This window comes from Mytilus galloprovincialis, chromosome 2, assembly GCF_965363235.1.
Source record: "Mytilus galloprovincialis chromosome 2, xbMytGall1.hap1.1, whole genome shotgun sequence".
Lineage (NCBI taxonomy): Eukaryota > Metazoa > Mollusca > Bivalvia > Mytilida > Mytilidae > Mytilus > Mytilus galloprovincialis.
Genome location: NC_134839.1, coordinates 13,904,959 through 13,923,145, shown reverse-complemented (window position 1 = coordinate 13,923,145; position 18,187 = coordinate 13,904,959). Strand labels below are relative to the sequence as shown.

At 30.7% G+C, this 18,187-nt stretch overlaps 2 protein-coding genes across 3 annotated transcripts in view; one reads left to right on the top strand and one right to left on the bottom strand.

The window, feature by feature from the left end:
- Positions 1-14,469, top strand: part of LOC143062957 (coatomer subunit alpha-like) — a 36,943-nt gene extending 22,474 nt beyond the window's left edge. For both annotated transcript variants that reach the window (XM_076234817.1, XM_076234816.1), the window contains 17 exons: positions 1,501-1,586; positions 2,116-2,254; positions 3,322-3,484; positions 3,795-3,941; positions 4,269-4,458; positions 6,118-6,213; positions 7,221-7,433; positions 8,258-8,347; positions 8,679-8,863; positions 9,268-9,336; positions 9,602-9,738; positions 10,209-10,395; positions 10,804-10,914; positions 11,681-11,842; positions 12,721-12,833; positions 13,483-13,564; positions 14,113-14,469. In XM_076234817.1, the coding sequence (XP_076090932.1) occupies positions 1,501-1,586; positions 2,116-2,254; positions 3,322-3,484; positions 3,795-3,941; positions 4,269-4,458; positions 6,118-6,213; positions 7,221-7,433; positions 8,258-8,347; positions 8,679-8,863; positions 9,268-9,336; positions 9,602-9,738; positions 10,209-10,395; positions 10,804-10,914; positions 11,681-11,842; positions 12,721-12,833; positions 13,483-13,564; positions 14,113-14,172 (2,230 nt within the window). In that variant the 3' untranslated portion in view covers positions 14,173-14,469. The remainder of the gene's footprint in view (positions 1-1,500; positions 1,587-2,115; positions 2,255-3,321; positions 3,485-3,794; positions 3,942-4,268; positions 4,459-6,117; positions 6,214-7,220; positions 7,434-8,257; positions 8,348-8,678; positions 8,864-9,267; positions 9,337-9,601; positions 9,739-10,208; positions 10,396-10,803; positions 10,915-11,680; positions 11,843-12,720; positions 12,834-13,482; positions 13,565-14,112) is intronic.
- A 1,185-nt stretch (positions 14,470-15,654) lies between these two features.
- LOC143062956 (contactin-like) overlaps positions 15,655-18,187 on the bottom strand; it is a 73,936-nt gene continuing 71,403 nt past the window's right edge. Inside the window, exon 26 of the mRNA XM_076234814.1 lies at positions 15,655-17,117. Coding sequence (XP_076090929.1) covers positions 16,996-17,117 — 122 coding nt within the window. The 3' untranslated portion in view covers positions 15,655-16,995. The remainder of the gene's footprint in view (positions 17,118-18,187) is intronic.

The window sequence follows — 18,187 nt, the reverse complement described above, 5'->3', positions numbered from 1 at the left end:
CAAGTGGTGTAGCAGGAATCCCACCTCCTTTGATTGAATGATATATCATTGTATGAAATCACTAAAATAAAAATTGGCCTTGCTTTGCTCACATAAACCAAACAATTTTTATACGCCCGGGACGGGACGTATTATGGTATACTGTTGTCTGTCTGTCCGTCCGTCCGTCTGTCCGTCCGTCCGTCCGTCTGTCCGTGTGTCCGTCGTCCACACTTCGGACAATAACTCAAAAACACTTTCACCAATTTCCAAAAAACTTTGGTGAATTGTTTATATCTATTGACGTAAGCTCCCTTTCGTTTTTTTTTAATTTCAGATTTTAAGTTTTGGATTTATGGGGCTTTATTCATAAAAAAGGGGGGATTTTCAACACTTCGGACAATAACTCAAAAAGGCTTTCACCAATGTCCATGAAACTTTGGTGAATTGTTTATATCTTTTGACGTAAGCTCCCTTTCGTTTTTTTTTTAATTTCAGATTTTAAGTTTTGGATTTATGGGGCTTTATTCATAAAAAAGGGGGGATTTTCAACACTTCGGACAATAACTCAAAAAGGCTTTCACCAATGTCCATGAAACTTTGGTGAATTGTTTATATCTATTGATGTAAGCTCCCTTTCGTTTTTTTTTAATTTCAGATTTTAAGTTTTGGATTTATGGGGCTTTATTCATAAAAAAAAGGGGGATTTTTAACACTTCGGACAATAACTCAAAAAGGCTTTCACCAATGTCCATGAAACTTTGGTGAATTGTTTATATCTATTGATGTAAGCTCGCTTTCAATTTTTATTAATTTCAGATTTTAAGTTTTGGATTTATGGGGCTTTATTCATAAATAAAGGGGGATTTTTAACACTTCGGACAATAACTCATAAAGGCTTTCACCAATGTCCATGAAACTTTGGTGAATTGTTTATATCTATTGATATAAGCTCCCTTTCAATTTTTATTAATTTCAGATTTTAAGTTTTGGATTTATGGGGCTTTATTCATAAAAAAAGGGGGATTTTTAACACTTCGGACAATAACTCAAAAAGGCTTTCACCAATGTCCATGAAACTTTGGTGAATTGTTTATATCTATTGATGTAAGCTCCCTTTCAATTTTTATTAATTTCAGATTTTAAGTTTTGGATTTATGGGGCTTTATTCATAAAAAAAGGGGGATTTTTAACACTTCGGACAATAACTCAGAAAGGCTTTCACCAATGTCCATGAAACTTTGGTGAATTGTTTATATCTATTGATGTAAGCTCGCTTTCAACTTTTATAAATTTCAGATTTTACATTTCCGTGTTATGAATTTTTATGCTTAAAAAAGGGGGGATTTTCCAATTTTGGGACAATACATTTAAAGCATAAAAGACAAGTTAAAAGAGCAACGGGCGTATCATGCGCTAAAGCGCAGCCCTTTATTTCAAATTACTTCACCCTTTTTAAAAAGTCCAGGATCCACCCCTGTCAGCTATTAGAATAATGATTGAATTTTTTTTAATTTTCAGATCATTAGCCTCTGTGAAGATTTCTAAAGTGAAATATGTTGTATGGTCAGCTGATATGTCATTTGTGGCTCTTCTTAGCAAACATGGTAAGATATTAAATTAAATTTTTTTAATCAAAAATGTTAAACTGTTTAAAAAAGTTTTGACTTGATTATTGTAAAGATATAAAGAATAATACATTTTTTACTATCAATGGACTCCGACAAATTGTAGAAAGTAATTAAAAAAGAGTGTCCTGATGAAAACCAAAGTAAACAAAAAAAGTTTCATATACAACATAGTTTGCATGTTGTACCCACATTTTTTTCAATCAAAATATAATAAGAACGGCTTCCTCCACCAATAAAAAATCAACTGCCATGAAATACCTTATAGTTCTGAAAGTGGCATTAAACATCAAGAAAGCAATCAATAAATCAAAATACAACATTGAGATTACAGGTTGCACTATTATAAAGTAAGACATTTAAATATGCTGTTCATTAATAATTGTATACATATCAATTATGACAGTAGTTAACTACATAATTACCAAAAATACTAAGGGGCATGACATATACAAGTCAAAGTCTTTCTGTTTAAGTATATAAAATTTGTATACAATTGTTTTTTCAGTGATATCTGTGTGTAATAGAAAGTTGGAGAATCTGTGTACCATCCATGAGAACATCAGAGTTAAGAGTGGAGCTTGGGATGAAAGTGGTGTGTTTGTATACACAACCAGTAATCATATCAAATATGCTCTCACCAATGGGTAAATATTGCTTTTAAACAGCTTGAGTGAGGTTGATGAATTTTTTAATCTTCCTGAATTGATACATCTTTTAAGGATGTTTGCTTCTCCATTTTTTTATTTTTTGCCAGATTTTCGGAATCCTCTGGTTTTATCCATGTATTGTCATTAAAAAAATTTGCCCACTAACCCCTACTTTTTTTTTCATAATTTTATGACATAAAGTTTAAAAAGCCATATTTCAAAATTTTATAAAATTCTTGTTATTTTTTCATAGTTTTTGAAACAAATAAGGTCCCAATGTTAAATATATGAAAAATCTAGAGAAAATTATTTCCCGCCAAATTTTCAATGGCTTATATCTCGAAAACGAGCACACGGACCCTCCATTTTTTTCTACTTTTTCAGTTTCTTTATTAATATACTATCAATTCATAATAGTCTTTAAAAAAGCTTGTTATTTTTTAACAGAGTAGCAAACATCTTTTTAAACAGCTTGATTGGTATTGATGAAACTTTGTATGTGGTTATAGTCTTCTTTAATTTATACATCTTTTAAACAGCCTGACTGAGGTTGAAACTTTGCATTGTGGTTAAAATCTTCTTTAAGTTGTACATCTTTTGAACAGCTTGACTGATATTTCATAAAACCTTTACAACACACATCAGCTAGTTGAAGGTCAAACTTAATAGAATTTTGCTAGCATAAATTATGAAGACACTTTAAAAAAAAAAGTTAATTAATGATTTGTAATTTTTAAAGGAATGTCAAATACTAATTGGAACTGTAAAAATATCCGCTTTTAATTGTGGTAACTTTTTTTTAAATTGTCCCAATTTGTTTATGAAAATTGGCCTGAACGTCCGACATTTTCTAATCATCTTACCAAACTTTAAATTTACATGTTTTATAGAAGATTATAAATCAATATCACTGAAATTAATGAAGCGATAATTATTTTTTTCTGGAAATGAAATTATTAAAACTGATTCTATAAATTTACAAACACTAATGTAAAACACTAAAAAAAAGATGAATTTCCGTAAACATAAAAAATATACTTGAATTGTGCAATCTTTTTCTGCAGGGACCATGGAATTATTAGAACTCTAGATTTACCAATCTACATAACCAGGATTAAAGGAAATAGTGTGTATTGCCTTGACAGAGAGGCCAGACCAAGGGTTCTCAGCATTGATCCTACTGAATTTAAATTCAAACTTGCATTGGTGAACAGAAAATATGAAGAGGTATAATTCAATGTTTTATTTGTAAAAATATAGGCAGATTTCAGGAACGTACCCATGTCATGGTTACTTCTATATCTTAGAAGCATCTATAGATGTTTAATTTTTTTCTCATGTTTCCTGATTTTTTTTTTTATGGTAATTGAAAAAGATATACACATGTGTAATTTTAAGATCAAATTTTCTGTCTGTAAAATATAAAGTGGTTAATGCAAAAAAGTTTCATAAAACTAGGAAATTTTATACTTTGCAGTATGAAGATTTATCTGTTTATTTGTTCGATTTTGAAATAAATAGTAATTTTCATTTCTAGGTTTTACATATGGTGAGGTCAGCTAAATTGGTAGGACAGAGTATAATCTCTTACTTACAAAAGAAAGGCTATCCAGAAGTAGCTTTACACTTTGTTAAAGATGAGAAGACAAGATTTGGTCTGGCGTTGGAATGTGGAAATATAGAGGTAGGTTTTGCTGAAATAGTGTACATTAATGTTTAGGAGCCAGCTATAGTCTGCTCTGGGTGCAAGATTTTCTTGTTGCATTGAAGACCAATTGGTGACCCTGGGTTGTTTTCTGCTCTTTGGTTAGGTTGTTAGAGTGTTTAACACACTCCCTGTTTCCATTCTCTATTCTGTTTTATTTAACCATTACATATATTTTTTTATAATTTTAATGAAAGGATTACAATATCAATGAGAATTTTAAATACAAATGCATTGTCAAAAGTTTTTGGAAATGAACCAAATAATAGATAGGATTTGAATTTATTATTAACATATCCTTTACAGATTGCTTTAGAAGCTGCAAGAGCCTTGGATGATCCATCATGTTGGGAGAAATTAGGAGAGGCTGCTTTATTACAGGGAAATCATCAAGTTGTAGAAATGGCTTATCAGAGAACAAAGAACTTTGATAAATTGTCTTTCTTATATCTACTCACTGGAAATCTGGAAAAACTAAGGAAAATGATGAAAATTGGTAAGTAAAGACCCCCAATAGATTAAACATGCGTTTTTGGTGTATTCGTATATATTGAATAATATAGAAATCCTAGACATAATTGGATGAATTTATTGTTTATTTAAATGTTAGATACTTAGACATATTATTCTGACTGTGAGCTGCCCAGACTTTACTCGAATCTATTAAATGTAGCTTGCTTAGCGGAGAAGCTGCAAATATTAATTTTGAGGGTTTATGGATTGGCCTAGCTAGGGATTTTAATATTTGACGCAAAACACCTTTTATTTTAAGTAATATTATTTAGAAAATAAATGTATATAATTTACAGTTTACACAATCGTATATTTTGTCTGAAAATTTAATGTTATACATTGTTAAATGTCAAATTATGCCTTCCTATGTAAAAAATATAATACAATGAAATTGTCAGGGCTCACGCTACCAGGCGACTTGGGCAAAGAAGTCGCCTTCCCGACCGTCACTTCGCTTTCCCCGACCCCGAAAAGCGAAATCAAGTCGCCCTGTTCTTGACGATACTCGCTTTCAGTCGCTTCCGTCATCGGACATTTTCAATTTTTACCAAGTTGATGAAACATCAATTTTTTATTGATAATTAAAGAAATTCAGACATAAACGATTCATTATCTTTAGAAAAGAGGTTGAAGCATTGTCTTCGCAGTGTGTAGCAGGTTATTTGATAAAAATACACCTTTTTATCACTTCATGCATTTTCGCAAGTTCCGGTGCTTGTTACTCGAAAACGTACATCAACCTAAATTTCGGCGGCAAAATAAGTTTGTTACTTCATTTAAACGTGATAAAAGTTGCCTCCAGTAAATGTTTAATCCATTTATTGCATTAAAAACGTCATGTTCCTTTTCAAATAACTTGTCAAACATCGTTTATTTTTGTAAATGTTCTTGCATTCGTCCGCCATTGACCGATTTCTAAACTACGGATCTGAACCGGACCAGCTATGACCGAAATCTGTACTTTAACAATAATTACTACGGACGCACGGACGGACAGCTGACAGAAGAATATTGATCCCAAAGGGAAAAATTACGCATTCCACACACATTAAGAGACTTTTGGTTACATCTAATTGATTGGTGTATATAATTCCCTTTATTTTTTATGGATTGTTTCAAACTATTGATTAAAGTTGCTTAACTCTGAGACTATTATACTAATTTCAATATATTATGGCCCAGCTTAATAACTTTTATATTTTTTTATGAGAAACACTGAATTTCATACACATGATAATTTTTAATTAAATTGTAATAATGATATATTATAATTTCTTTACATTTTTTAAAATAATTTTTTTTTTTAGTGCTAGATATTTAGTTGGAATAAGTTTCTCACAAGAACCTTAGTAAAACTTTAAACAACTTTTAATTTCAAATGTTACTTTAATTGTATTTTTTTTACTCAGATATGAATTGAACAATATAAAAAAGAACATTATTTACATATGGCCCTTTATACTATTGTAAAATCCAAACATTGTAGCGCACCGCGCGAATGAGCACTTCTCTTTCAAATCTCACCACTTCTCCCTATCAGTTTCAAAAAGAGAAGTCACTTCTCCCTATAATTCTGAAGAAGTGTGAGCCCTGAATTGTTTTGGAATATTTTTGGTCATCAATTTTCTTTTTCTTTTTTTAGCTGAGATCAGAAAGGACACCAGTAGCCATTTCCAGAATGCTTTGTTCTTGGGGGACGCTGCTGAGAGAGTCAAGATTCTGAAAAATGTTGGACAGAGTAAGCTTTCTCTATAACGTTAAGTTGACCATTAAGTACCAATACATTTTCACTTACTCACTCAAAGTTAGGTCACTTAGCCTTATTCTGGATTAAAACTAAGAATCAACTATTCCGTATTCAACCTGAAAAATTATAAAACTTTAATTATTGTGGATTCATCAATTTTCTGGAATTTTGTGTGTACAGGGATTTAAGGTGGTACCTAACACTACAGGGAGATAACTCTGTAAAGTCAGCTAAATGTTTTAATTATGTTGTGTTGTAAAAGGAATATTAAGCTTCTCAATGATCAAAATTGGTGTTTGTCAAGCTGCTATATAACCAGTGTAATTTTTCTGACAAAACGGTTGGTTAAAAATTTTTGAAATTTTTATATTTTTGTTAGGGTCAAAGTAAGTACTTTGACAAAATTTTATGAAAATTAAACGAGCCAAATTAATTTTAGTGCAAGTGTTGGGTACAACCTTAAATGTATGACTTAAGAATTTTTGATTAGATTTGGTTGTTGAATTTTGTAAAACAACGAAATAAAATATCCACAAAAATACCATTTTTCTTTAGTCCATGAAAAAGAATTAATCACCTGTATATTAGCTAGGTTTAGTCCATGAAAAAGAATTAATCACCTGTATATTAGCTAGGTTTAGTCCATGAAAAAGAATTAATCACCTGTATATTAGCTAGGTTTAGTCCATGAAAAAGAATTAATCACCTGTATATTAGCCAGGTTTAATCCATGAAAAAGAATTAATCACCTGTATATTAGCTAGGTTTAGTCCATGAAAAAGAATTAATCACCTGTATATTAGCTAGGTTTAATCCATGAAAAAGAATTAATCACCTGTATATTAGCCTGGTTTAATCCATGAAAAAGAATTAATCAACTGTATATCAGCTAGGTTTAGTCCATGAAGAAGAATTAATCACCTGTATATGTATAGAGTTTCAGGAAACTGGTTCCTGTGTGTCAATAGTTGTATAGTTATCATTTTGGTTTCTTGTAGAATCTCTGGCTTATGTCACAGCAGCTACTCACGGTCTGAATGAAGAAGCTGAACAGTTAAAGGAACAATTTGGAGAAAATGAACGTGTTCCTGATCTGTTCCCCAATGCCATGTTATCACAACCTCCAGTACCCATAAATCAACAGGAAAGTAATTGGCCATTACTTACAAGGACCAAAGGATTCTTTGAGGGAGCTGTAGCAGCAACTGGAGGTTTGTTGGTGGAAATATTTCATATTTGCCATGAAATTATTCTTTACAGCAGAATGCATTGAGTGTGTAGGTAAAGGTAGAATCTTTGGTTAGCTTGCTTGTTAGCTGAATGGCAAAGTCATTATTAGTTTAGGTATACTTCTCCCTTCAGAGAAGATAGCCCTACAGACAGATAGATTGGTTATCTGTCGGACTAGTCTATTCTTAAAGAAGGGTAGTTTACCAAACTTAATAATCACTTCATGGCAAGCTGACCAAAGATATTACCCTTACCTTTCTGCTGTAATAAATTTCATGTTTTGGTATGGATTAAGTAGCAGCTCTTATCAGAACAAAATAAGTCAATATGACTTGATTTGACCAAAGTCATAAACACAAGTGTAAAGTTTATACACTTGCTACATAATGAATGATTAATAATTAATTTGACAGATTTAATCATCACAAGTATCGCACTCAGTCTGAAAGGGTAACCTATGACAAGTCAGATATTTTCTATGAAGACATAAACAAATCGCCTCAACTCTCTTTCAGTAATGTCACAATCAATTTTCTATCACACATTTTTTTTGTCCTTATAAGGGCAGTATTGTGACACAGAGAATTCCAGGAAGCAAGATTAAGGGTGAAATAATTAAGTTACTGATGAACTAACACTTTAAAATATACTGATAGCATCAAACTCTCATTGACAAAACTTCTGAAATGTTGTATTGTAAAAACTTTCAGATTATAATTTAAGCAATTGTTTCTTGACCCATGCACATATTTGTTTCTTGAACTATGTACATATTTGTTTCTTGACCTACACATATCTGTTTCAGCTAAGGCAGCAGGAGGTATGGCTGCTGTTGATATGGATGAAGGGGCTGGTGAAGGATGGGGTGATGATGCGGATCTTGTCCTTGATGATGGTAAGTTATACTCAACAGTAATCAGCTGTAATTAATTACATTTTGCAATTTTGCAATGTAATCTCATGTAATGCAGTAATAATGTAATTTCTGTTGTGAATTGAAGTCATTGTAAATGGGTAGACAAGGTCTCATCATATTAAAAAAATTCTTATAGTCTCAATGTTTTTACATTTGGTTTGTTGAAAAAAAGATAACATTTTGCCGATGAAATTAAAAACATTGAGTATTGATAGTTAATGCATATCTGTCTTTGTATTTTGTATAAATATTACAAAAGTCAGAAAGTCCAGGGTTAAAGCATATAGATTTTTTAATCTTATTTTAACAGAAGGATTTGGTGGTGGTGGTGGTTTTGATGATGAAGCTACCCCAGGTGGTGATGCTGAAGGTGCAGGATGGGATGTTGGGGATGATGACCTTGAACTCCCTGCTGATCTAGATGTAGGACCCTCAGGTGGTGATTCAGCAGAAGGATACTTTGTACCACCAACAAAAGGAACAAGTCAAACACAAGTAAGGGCAGATAATTTTTAGTAAAGTTTTATGATACACTGATATTAGCTTATACAATATATATATATATTTATATAAACATATATAGAAGTACATGTATGAATTAAAATCAATGTTCAAACCTTTGATTGCCTTGGATAAAATATATATTTATTCTTACATTGTTTAAACAACTTGTTGAGTTCCTTCAACAACAAAAATCTTGACACTTTGAAAGTACCTCCATCTTGTTATTAAAAATCACTATAAAAGTTCACCACACTTTCAGTCTAAAGCATACAGCTATATAAACCAGTACAGCAAGCTTCTTTCTATTTAAAGTATGGAAATGAAAATGGCAGATAATTACTTTAATGAAATTGTAATTTGAATTAGTATATTAATTATTTTGTTGTATATTTCAGGTGTGGTGCAATAATTCACAATTACCAGTAGACCATGTGCTGGCAGGATCTTTTGAAACAGCTATGAGGGTAATATTTTAATTGTATTGTAAAAATAAGATATTCGTTTTTATTTTATTTTGTTTTTTGTTTATATAAAAAAAACAATACTTCTGATGAATTCCTTATTATTAAATGGATACCAATTTGCAGAATTTGTGGTTAAAGGTTAACCACAAATTTACATGTTCGAAGAAGTGCACATTTTCTATATGCTTGTATGCAAATTTTGGTACAGAATGTTTAATCATTGACCCTTCTTAAATGACTGACTTTTATTATTATTTTTTTCTAGTTACTCCATGATCAAGTTGGTGTTGTCAGTTTTGATACATATAAGCAGTTATTTTTACAAACATACAGTAGAAGTAGGACCTGTTTCCAGGGAATTCCATCAACACCTCCATTGTTTGGTTATCCTCATAGAAACTGGTAAGTCAATTGGAATTTGCTATTTTATTTTATTTTGTTTGGGGAGGGGGGGGTGTTAGTTTTTTTCATAATAGGAATTTTAAAGAGTAAATGTAATTCCTTGTTGTCATTTCTAGTTTGTTTATTGAAACCTTGAATAAATTAAAAAAAATGATCCAACTTAATACAGAAAATTTCAAGATAAACAAACTTTTTTATGGAGATTTTTTTGTCAGAGAACAGTCACTGGATAAGTGAATTTTTTGTACTAGAAGGAGGGTAGGAGAGGGTATCATTCATAATTCCCAGATAAACAAATGCTGACTCCTGATTTCACGAAAAATATAAAGCTTTCTTTCCTAGATGTAGAAAAATAAATGAATTCCTTGTCATGATAAGTTAAACTCCTGAATTCTCACGAAAAAAGGTTCAATCCTGACATCTCCAAAGGGTCATTCTGCTCTTCATAATACCATCTTAAACATTTGCAGGAAAGAAGCAGGAGCGAGAAGTGGAGTACCAGCTGTAGGATTAAAATTATCCTCCTTAGTACAACAGTTACAAGTGGCGTACCAGCTTACAACCACTGGTAAATTCCCTGATGCTATAGTCAAATTTAGAAGTATACTCCTTGGTGTACCATTACTGGTGGTAGATAATAAACAAGAAATAGCTGAGGTTAGTAATATAGAGTGAGGTTATGATGAGATTGTGGGAGTTAATGTAATACTTTTATAAATATGAAAATGAGGCATGAGGAACAACATGATACTTAGAATTTATTTTTTCTGAGTAATATTAAAAAACAGCAAAAGTCTCCCCACTGTTTATCTATTGTTTAACAGTTTGTTGATGCAGATTCAAACCATCTTCATGGTTTGTGTAACATTTACAGAATGTACAGAAACTTTCATTTTACTTTATGATTTGTGTCCCTTAGTGTACTTTCTGTTGGATGTATCCAGTATTTTCATTTTGATAGACTGCAAGTAATATCTGAGGAGACCCACACATAACCTCTGGCTATTGACAATCCTCTTTAGATAAATAAAGAATTGAATTAAGTTATAATGGTTTTAATTGTAGGCACAACAACTAATAGAGATCTGTAGAGAATACATCGTTGGTTTGAGTATGGAACAGGTCAGGAAAGATTTACCCAAGTCAACATTACAAGAACAGAAAAGAATCTGTGAGGTGAGACATTAAAAACATCAAGTAATTGTATTAAAAAAAACAAATACTGTAGATTCAGTTAATTTCATGATCAATTTTTGTGGATTAATGAAACTTGCATTTTTACGAATATAAGATTTAATGGTTTTGCCAATCTCTGCATACAAGTCTTATAGAAAATTTGTCATTGGTTAAACATTTGAATTCATGGTTCAACTGTACCCAAGAAACCCACATAAATTGGTTTCCAACGAATAATGAATCTACAGTAACAGACAAATTATTTGATATAGAGACTACAAAACTAAGTTTTCACTCTGAAATGCTATGTACTATGTAGAAATGCAGCATTTTAAAGTCTTTTAAAGTATGACCTGTCCAGGATCAATTCATGAAATGAGCACTCTCATTATCATGATACTATTAACCAATGAGGGAGTTTGAAAAGGAATAATACTAAACAAACCAGTCCATGTCAGTGCATTAACTAAAGGGATAATGTTTAATACATAAAAATGTTTACAATAAGTTTTAAAATCAATAAAAATAAAGGGTTATTGCATGAATATTTGTGAGTATACATCTTATCGCTATATGTCCACTATTATTAGACATCACAAAAGTTCCTGTAAAATATGAACTTCACAATAGAAAATATCTGACACAACAATGGAAAAGTGATTGTTGTATAATGTTAATAGTTCAAGAGGTGAAAATTCTCTGGTCAAGCGTATTTATATTGCATGAGCTTGCTTGTTTTTACATATTAATGTGTTTTTAATTTTAGATGGCAGCATACTTTACACATTGCAATCTTCAACCTATACATATGATACTGACGTTACGTACAGCTCTCAACCTCTTCTTCAAGTTAAAGAATTATAAAACAGCAGCGTCATTTGCCAGACGATTACTAGAATTAGGACCTAAACCAGATGTAGCAGCACAGGTAAGCAATTGTTTGAAAGATTGCTGCTTTAAATTGGAATACAAAGGATTGATATATTAAATATTACACAAAATCTCTACATGTACTTGTCAAAATCTAAAGCAAAAGACCAGAAGGGTATATAAGAAATGGTCTGTCTTTATGTCTTCAAAGCACAATTTTTCTTTAACAGATCTTTACACAGTTGTAGAACTCTTCTTGTATAAAGGAAGACAACACCCGTCCCAAGAATTAAAGGGGAGTCATTGAATAATTTTTTTCCCTATATATTACATTATGTGGTTATAATCTCTAGTAAACTTAATTCCTTGTAAACATCTAGGTTTTGATGATTCTCTATATGGTTGTAAATTATCACATGAAGATGTGCATAAAGGAAATGTAATCCTTATCTAATATGTCAAAGGGGAGATAATCAAATTTGCTTACTTATATAGTTATAGAAGTTAGTGACACATCTTCATTAATCCTGACAAAGAGTGTACACGGTTTCCACTTTACCCTTGCAGTCATCAAGGGGTGACCGTTCAAAGAGGGGTATACATTCATATGGCAATAGGTAGTAATTATATAAAAGCAAAACTTGTCCTGAATGGCTAGAAGGATATTGATGAAAATTTTTACCCTTGTAATAAAAAATCTACCTAAAGGCATGCATAAAGGAACTCCAAACGGGTTCCACATGTTTAAGGTGAGATAGTCAGACTTACTTGATTATTGCAATATGAGGTAAAAGTAAATGAAATATCAGAGAGTTTTAAAAGTTATTAAAATACTTGTGTATATATGAGGGTTATTATCAGTTTCCAGTTATTAAGAATAATTACAAATTTCAGCACTTTGTATAATTTGTTTACAATTTTTGAATTTTTTTCCAGACAAGAAAAATATTAGCAGCATGTGAACAGAAATCTACAGATGAACATGAATTAAAATATGATCAACATAATCCATTTGATATATGTGCAGCAAGTTATGTTCCAATATACAGGTAACTATTTTTTATCCAATTCTTTAAGTAGATTAACAAATTGAAAAAAAACACTAAATAAATTTCATGCGTCTGAAGTGTTTTTCTGGATTCACCATTATCATTATCAGTAGAGCTCAAAGCCGATAATTTGAAAGCAAAGGATGTTTAAGTATCAAAACAGTTTAAGTGGTATATCACCAAAAGGGACCTAAAATTGATAGCAAAATCCATCTTAGGTCAACTTTGTCTGAATAAAATTTAGAATGGAAGTGGGGAATGTGTCAAAGAGACAACAATCCGACCAAAGGATGGGTCTTCAACAAAGCAAGAAAATCCCGCACCCAGAGGCGTGCTTCAGCTAGCACTATAACAAAACAAATTGTACTTGTTCAGTGATAATGGACATCATACTAAACTAAAATATGTAAATGACCTAAAATTATAAATCATACAATACTAACAAAGGTCAGAGGCTCCTGACTTGGGACAGGCACAACAATGCGACTGTGTTAAAACATCTTTTGAATATATATAGATCTATATACAGAGCCTAATTGAGAATTAGGAAATAGCTTAAATATTAGCAGAACAGGTTTTGTTTATTTAACAATAAACATACACAAAATAATAGTTTGAATAAGAATGAATAAATTGATTAATTTTTCAGAGGAAAACCAGTTGTTAAATGTCCACTGAGTGGTGCATGTTATTTACCAGAGTTTAAAGGTCAAACATGCAGAGCAACACAGGTAAGATAAATATATATCAATAAACTAGATTCTTTCATTTTCTCGTATTCTAATAGCCATCAAAGTTTTCTGGGCTCCAATTATAGGAATGATTTGGTTTGCAGGATGATGATGTTGAATTTTATGTAGTAATTTTATATCTGTAATAAAGGCACTTCCTGTTTGCTGATAGTTTGACAAAGTTAATTGTACAATTAATTTAATCAAAGCATTCTCAGCTCCTATTGAAGAGAATGATTTAATATATGGTCTGCTGCTTGATAATGTTAAGTTTTAGAAAGGAGCAATTTTTCATTTGCCATGTAACCACTTCCTTTTTGTTGATAGTTTAAACTTTACAATACTCTAGGAAATTTTTGACTTTTTCATCAAAGTTTTTTTGCATCAGTAAAATAGAATGACTAGTTATGTTTTTCTATACATATTATACAGACCCAACCCTAGTCTTGTTAAATTTAGTTCTAATTTCTTTTTTCTCATTTTTAGACACAGAATTGGTCTTGTTAAATTTTGTTCTAATATAATTTTTCTCATTGTTTAATTTTCAGGTGACAGAAATTGGTAAAGACTGCATTGGTTTGAGAATCAGTCCAATTCAATTCAGATGAGGAAAATTGTGATTAAAATTAACAGACAGTGTTATCATTTGTAGTTCAATGTGGATACAAAAACTATATGTATATTATGATTATGACATACTTTTTGAACTTTAAAATTTGAAAAAAACATGAGGTTATATGAAATACATTGTAAAGTTACAAGACTGAAGAGACTATTTACAATTAATTGAGACACTTATTGAAAAAAGAAAATGGTTTTATTGAGTATATGTATTTGTGAAATATTATGCTATTTGTTAAAGGAGAATATTTATTGACTGGTAATAAAATTAAAGTAATATATAATTTCTTTCATTTTATGCATGTCACAGTGGATAAATATATCAAGAGCACAATCACTGAAATGTCTCGCCTGTTTGACTTATCATTGATATCATGGTCCTGTCACTAATAGTACCTGATAAACAAATCAAACCACAAAATCTTAACATTGACCAATGAACCATGAAAAAAGGTCAATGTCACATGAACTCTGCCAGACAGAAATGTACACCTTACAAACATTTCATACACTAAATACAGTTTTGACCTATGTTAATATAGTATCTGATAAACTGAAAAAAATAATAAAAATCATCAATGACCAATCAACCCTGAAAACGAGGCCAAGGTCATATGAACCCTGTCAGACAGACATGTACATCTTACAATCGTTCAATGTACTAAATACAACTATATATAAGTATCTATTGCTTATGATATCTGAGATATTAGACCAAACCACAATAACTAAACCAGAACATATACACCTTATAATCGATCATTCAATACACAAAATATAGATCTAATGCTTATAGTACCTGAGATATGGATTTGACAACGTAACTTTAACCTTAATTACTAATCCATGTAACTCATTACCCGTTAGACATGCATACATTGCAAGGAACAAATACCAAATATAGTTATCCTATTTCTCATTTTAAGTGAGTATTTTAATAGACAAAGAACTGACATTTTTTTCATGCTGTCAAAAAAAATAATCTCCCATTGTTTTCCATTTTTAAAAAATAGCAATAGTAAATGCTCACAATAATTTCTGAGTTTACAGTATTCTAGTACTGTACACAGAACAAATAGGCCAACAAAATTGTTGATTTCAAGTAAGGTCAAAAGTTAATAGTTTAGATCATTGTTCTTTTAATGTTTACTAGTCCATTCCAAATTTCAAGCATTTCTGTTATTTTTTTCTCTGACAATTCTGCATTGTGGTTTTTGGTGGGGTACATGTTGCTCACCCAATCCTTAGTTTTCTTTGTTGTGTTTTGTATTCTGTTGTTTTTCTTTTTTGGTATGGAGTATTTATTTTATTTTCAATTGATGAGTATGAATGTCCCTTTAATATCTTTTCCCCCTCATTTATAAATTGTGGACACTATTTCTCAATCTACACAAATTACCTGATGTTTTCCCCTTTATTTAAGGGGAGATAAATCAGTGATGTCACTACAGTTACAAGTAAAAAGTTGATAGTAGATAATTTTATTGTAAAAATATTGCAAATATAATGATAATATGATACTTTTACAATGAAATCTTGATAGGTATATACACTGAAGCATTAAATATAAATTGTGTGTATACACATATATACACAAATTACTGGATTTCCTTTCAAATAAAATAAAACTGGATTAAATCTTTCTATTTAAGTAAATATTACATTAACAATAAATAATTTAATTTTGGATGTAACGCGTCTTCTGATTGGCTGACGTTATTATGTTATCAGCCCATAGACATAATTTAGTCATGTGACCGTGACGTCATCAACGTTTTTTCATTGTTTTCTACGGTTTAAAATGGAATTTAGAATTAAATTATAAGAAATGACTGTAATATTTTTTTCTGTCTATTCGAAATAACAAAAAAAATGTGGTGCACACTGTTAAATAACCCGCTACGCGCGTTATTCAGTGTGCACCACATTTTTTATGTTATTTCTTCATAGACAGAAAAAATATTACAGTCATTCCTTAAATAATTTAGTATTTCCTTGAATATTTAAAAACATAAATATAAATTCAAGACACTAAACAACTTGTTTTAAAAAATAAATATAGCACTTTCATTTTAAAATCCTGAAAATAAGTAAATTTTACATATTTCCATCTACACAAAAAAATAACAACCAGAATAGTCTCCTAACAAATATAACTATATAATCAGTATGGATTAATCATGATGTGATCCCAAATAAGTAACAAATACATTCTGCATTAAATTTAACATAGTAAATGGATTTCTAGAAGTAAAATTAAAAAAATAGCTTTGATATTGAGATCAATCATAATGGAGAAATCTATAATGTACATTTCAAATTTTGTTTACAAAATTTCTAAAAGATCAAAAACAAACAGTGCATAATAATACATGTATAATATACTGATATGAATTAGCATGAAAAATGATGTGTAAAAAAACTGAATAACAAAGATTCATAACAAATTAAGATCCTCCGTATCTTCATATTTAATAAAAAGAAAAACATAACTGTTACAGTTCACAAATTAATCTCTCTGGTAAAAACACATAAACAAGGTATTTTGTCGAAAATTCAACTTTCTTTGAAAGCAGTTTTTAACATCACTTCGGCAACTCTCACAAAAATTCATACATTTAAAATCAATTGTAACAATAAAATAAATCAAAACTTTCAATGTTCATGACTTATGAGGAATTTTATTGGTAAATTTTTTAGTGAAAAGAGTCCTTGGTTCTTAAATATCAATTATGTGTTTAAAATTAATTTATAGACCTTTAGTATTGTACAACATATTTATAGTCTAGTCTCTAAATGATGATGTGTTGTTATGACAACATGAAGACTACCATGGAAGCGAGTAGAATTAAGATGATGGATGATGAGATGGATGAAGCTGCTAGGTAACTAAACTGTGTAACTGTCTGGTCTATCAATGTGGCACCTCCAGCTATAAAATAGGATAAAAATACATGTAAATAAAGAATACACAACATATTCTACAAAATATGCAGCAAATTTTCTCCTACATCATTGAAGTATAAAAGGACTGAATATTTAGCTCTCCCTTCACACCATTTGCAAGTAAGATGATAGTCCGTCGGAAGGGGACCATAAATGCCTGGCACATGTTAAGCGAGAGCCATATCTCTTTCACATAAAAGTCACCCCTGTAGATTTTGAAAAAGAGCAGGCTAATGCCGCTACAAGGCAGCACTCAAACCAGCATAATGGAAAAGGAGTAATATAAGTTGCAATAACTTTTTTCCCAATCCACTATAAATAAATATGTTTAAACCAAAGTGTAAAATGATGTAAAGTGTAAAGTGTCGAGGATCCCCAAATAAAGACTTACAAGCTGTCATAAATTATATAAGAATTATATTTGTCGTATTACTTCAGGAGCATGACTACATTTCTTTGTTTTTTTATCATCAAAAAACCTCTCTTATAGTGCTCACCTCATGGCTTAGCATGCAGTATTTAGACAGAATAATGTGTCCCAGCAGGGTGACATGTCTTTCTGCAGATTGTTACCTTGTGAACTAGCACATTAAAAATCCTGCTCAGCATATTGGTCTCATACAAAGCAGGATTAATAAATAATAATGTTCTCGTTCTGAATATGCATTTTAAAAATTTGGAGGTTAAACAGCTAACTACATTAATGTATGCCTAAACAAAGTCAGCTTTCATATGATTCATGTTTAGGATCCTTTTGTATATCTGGCAGACCTTTGCTCTTTTTAATAATAATAAGCAGAATTTCAAGTTTGTTTACTGTGGATTAATTATTTTTCTTGGGATACCAATTTTCAAGGATTTCATTGATGTAGTCTAACCTGAAGCTTAAATTTTCTACAAGATGTAATTCTACTATTGGCTTGTACGAAGACATTGGGAAAACAATGAAATGAAATCTCCATGAAAAACAATTTTACCTGAATCCATTAAAACAAATAAAAGAATTTAGAATGCATTTTTGTACATTTAATTTGTAACTACCATACCACCTATAGC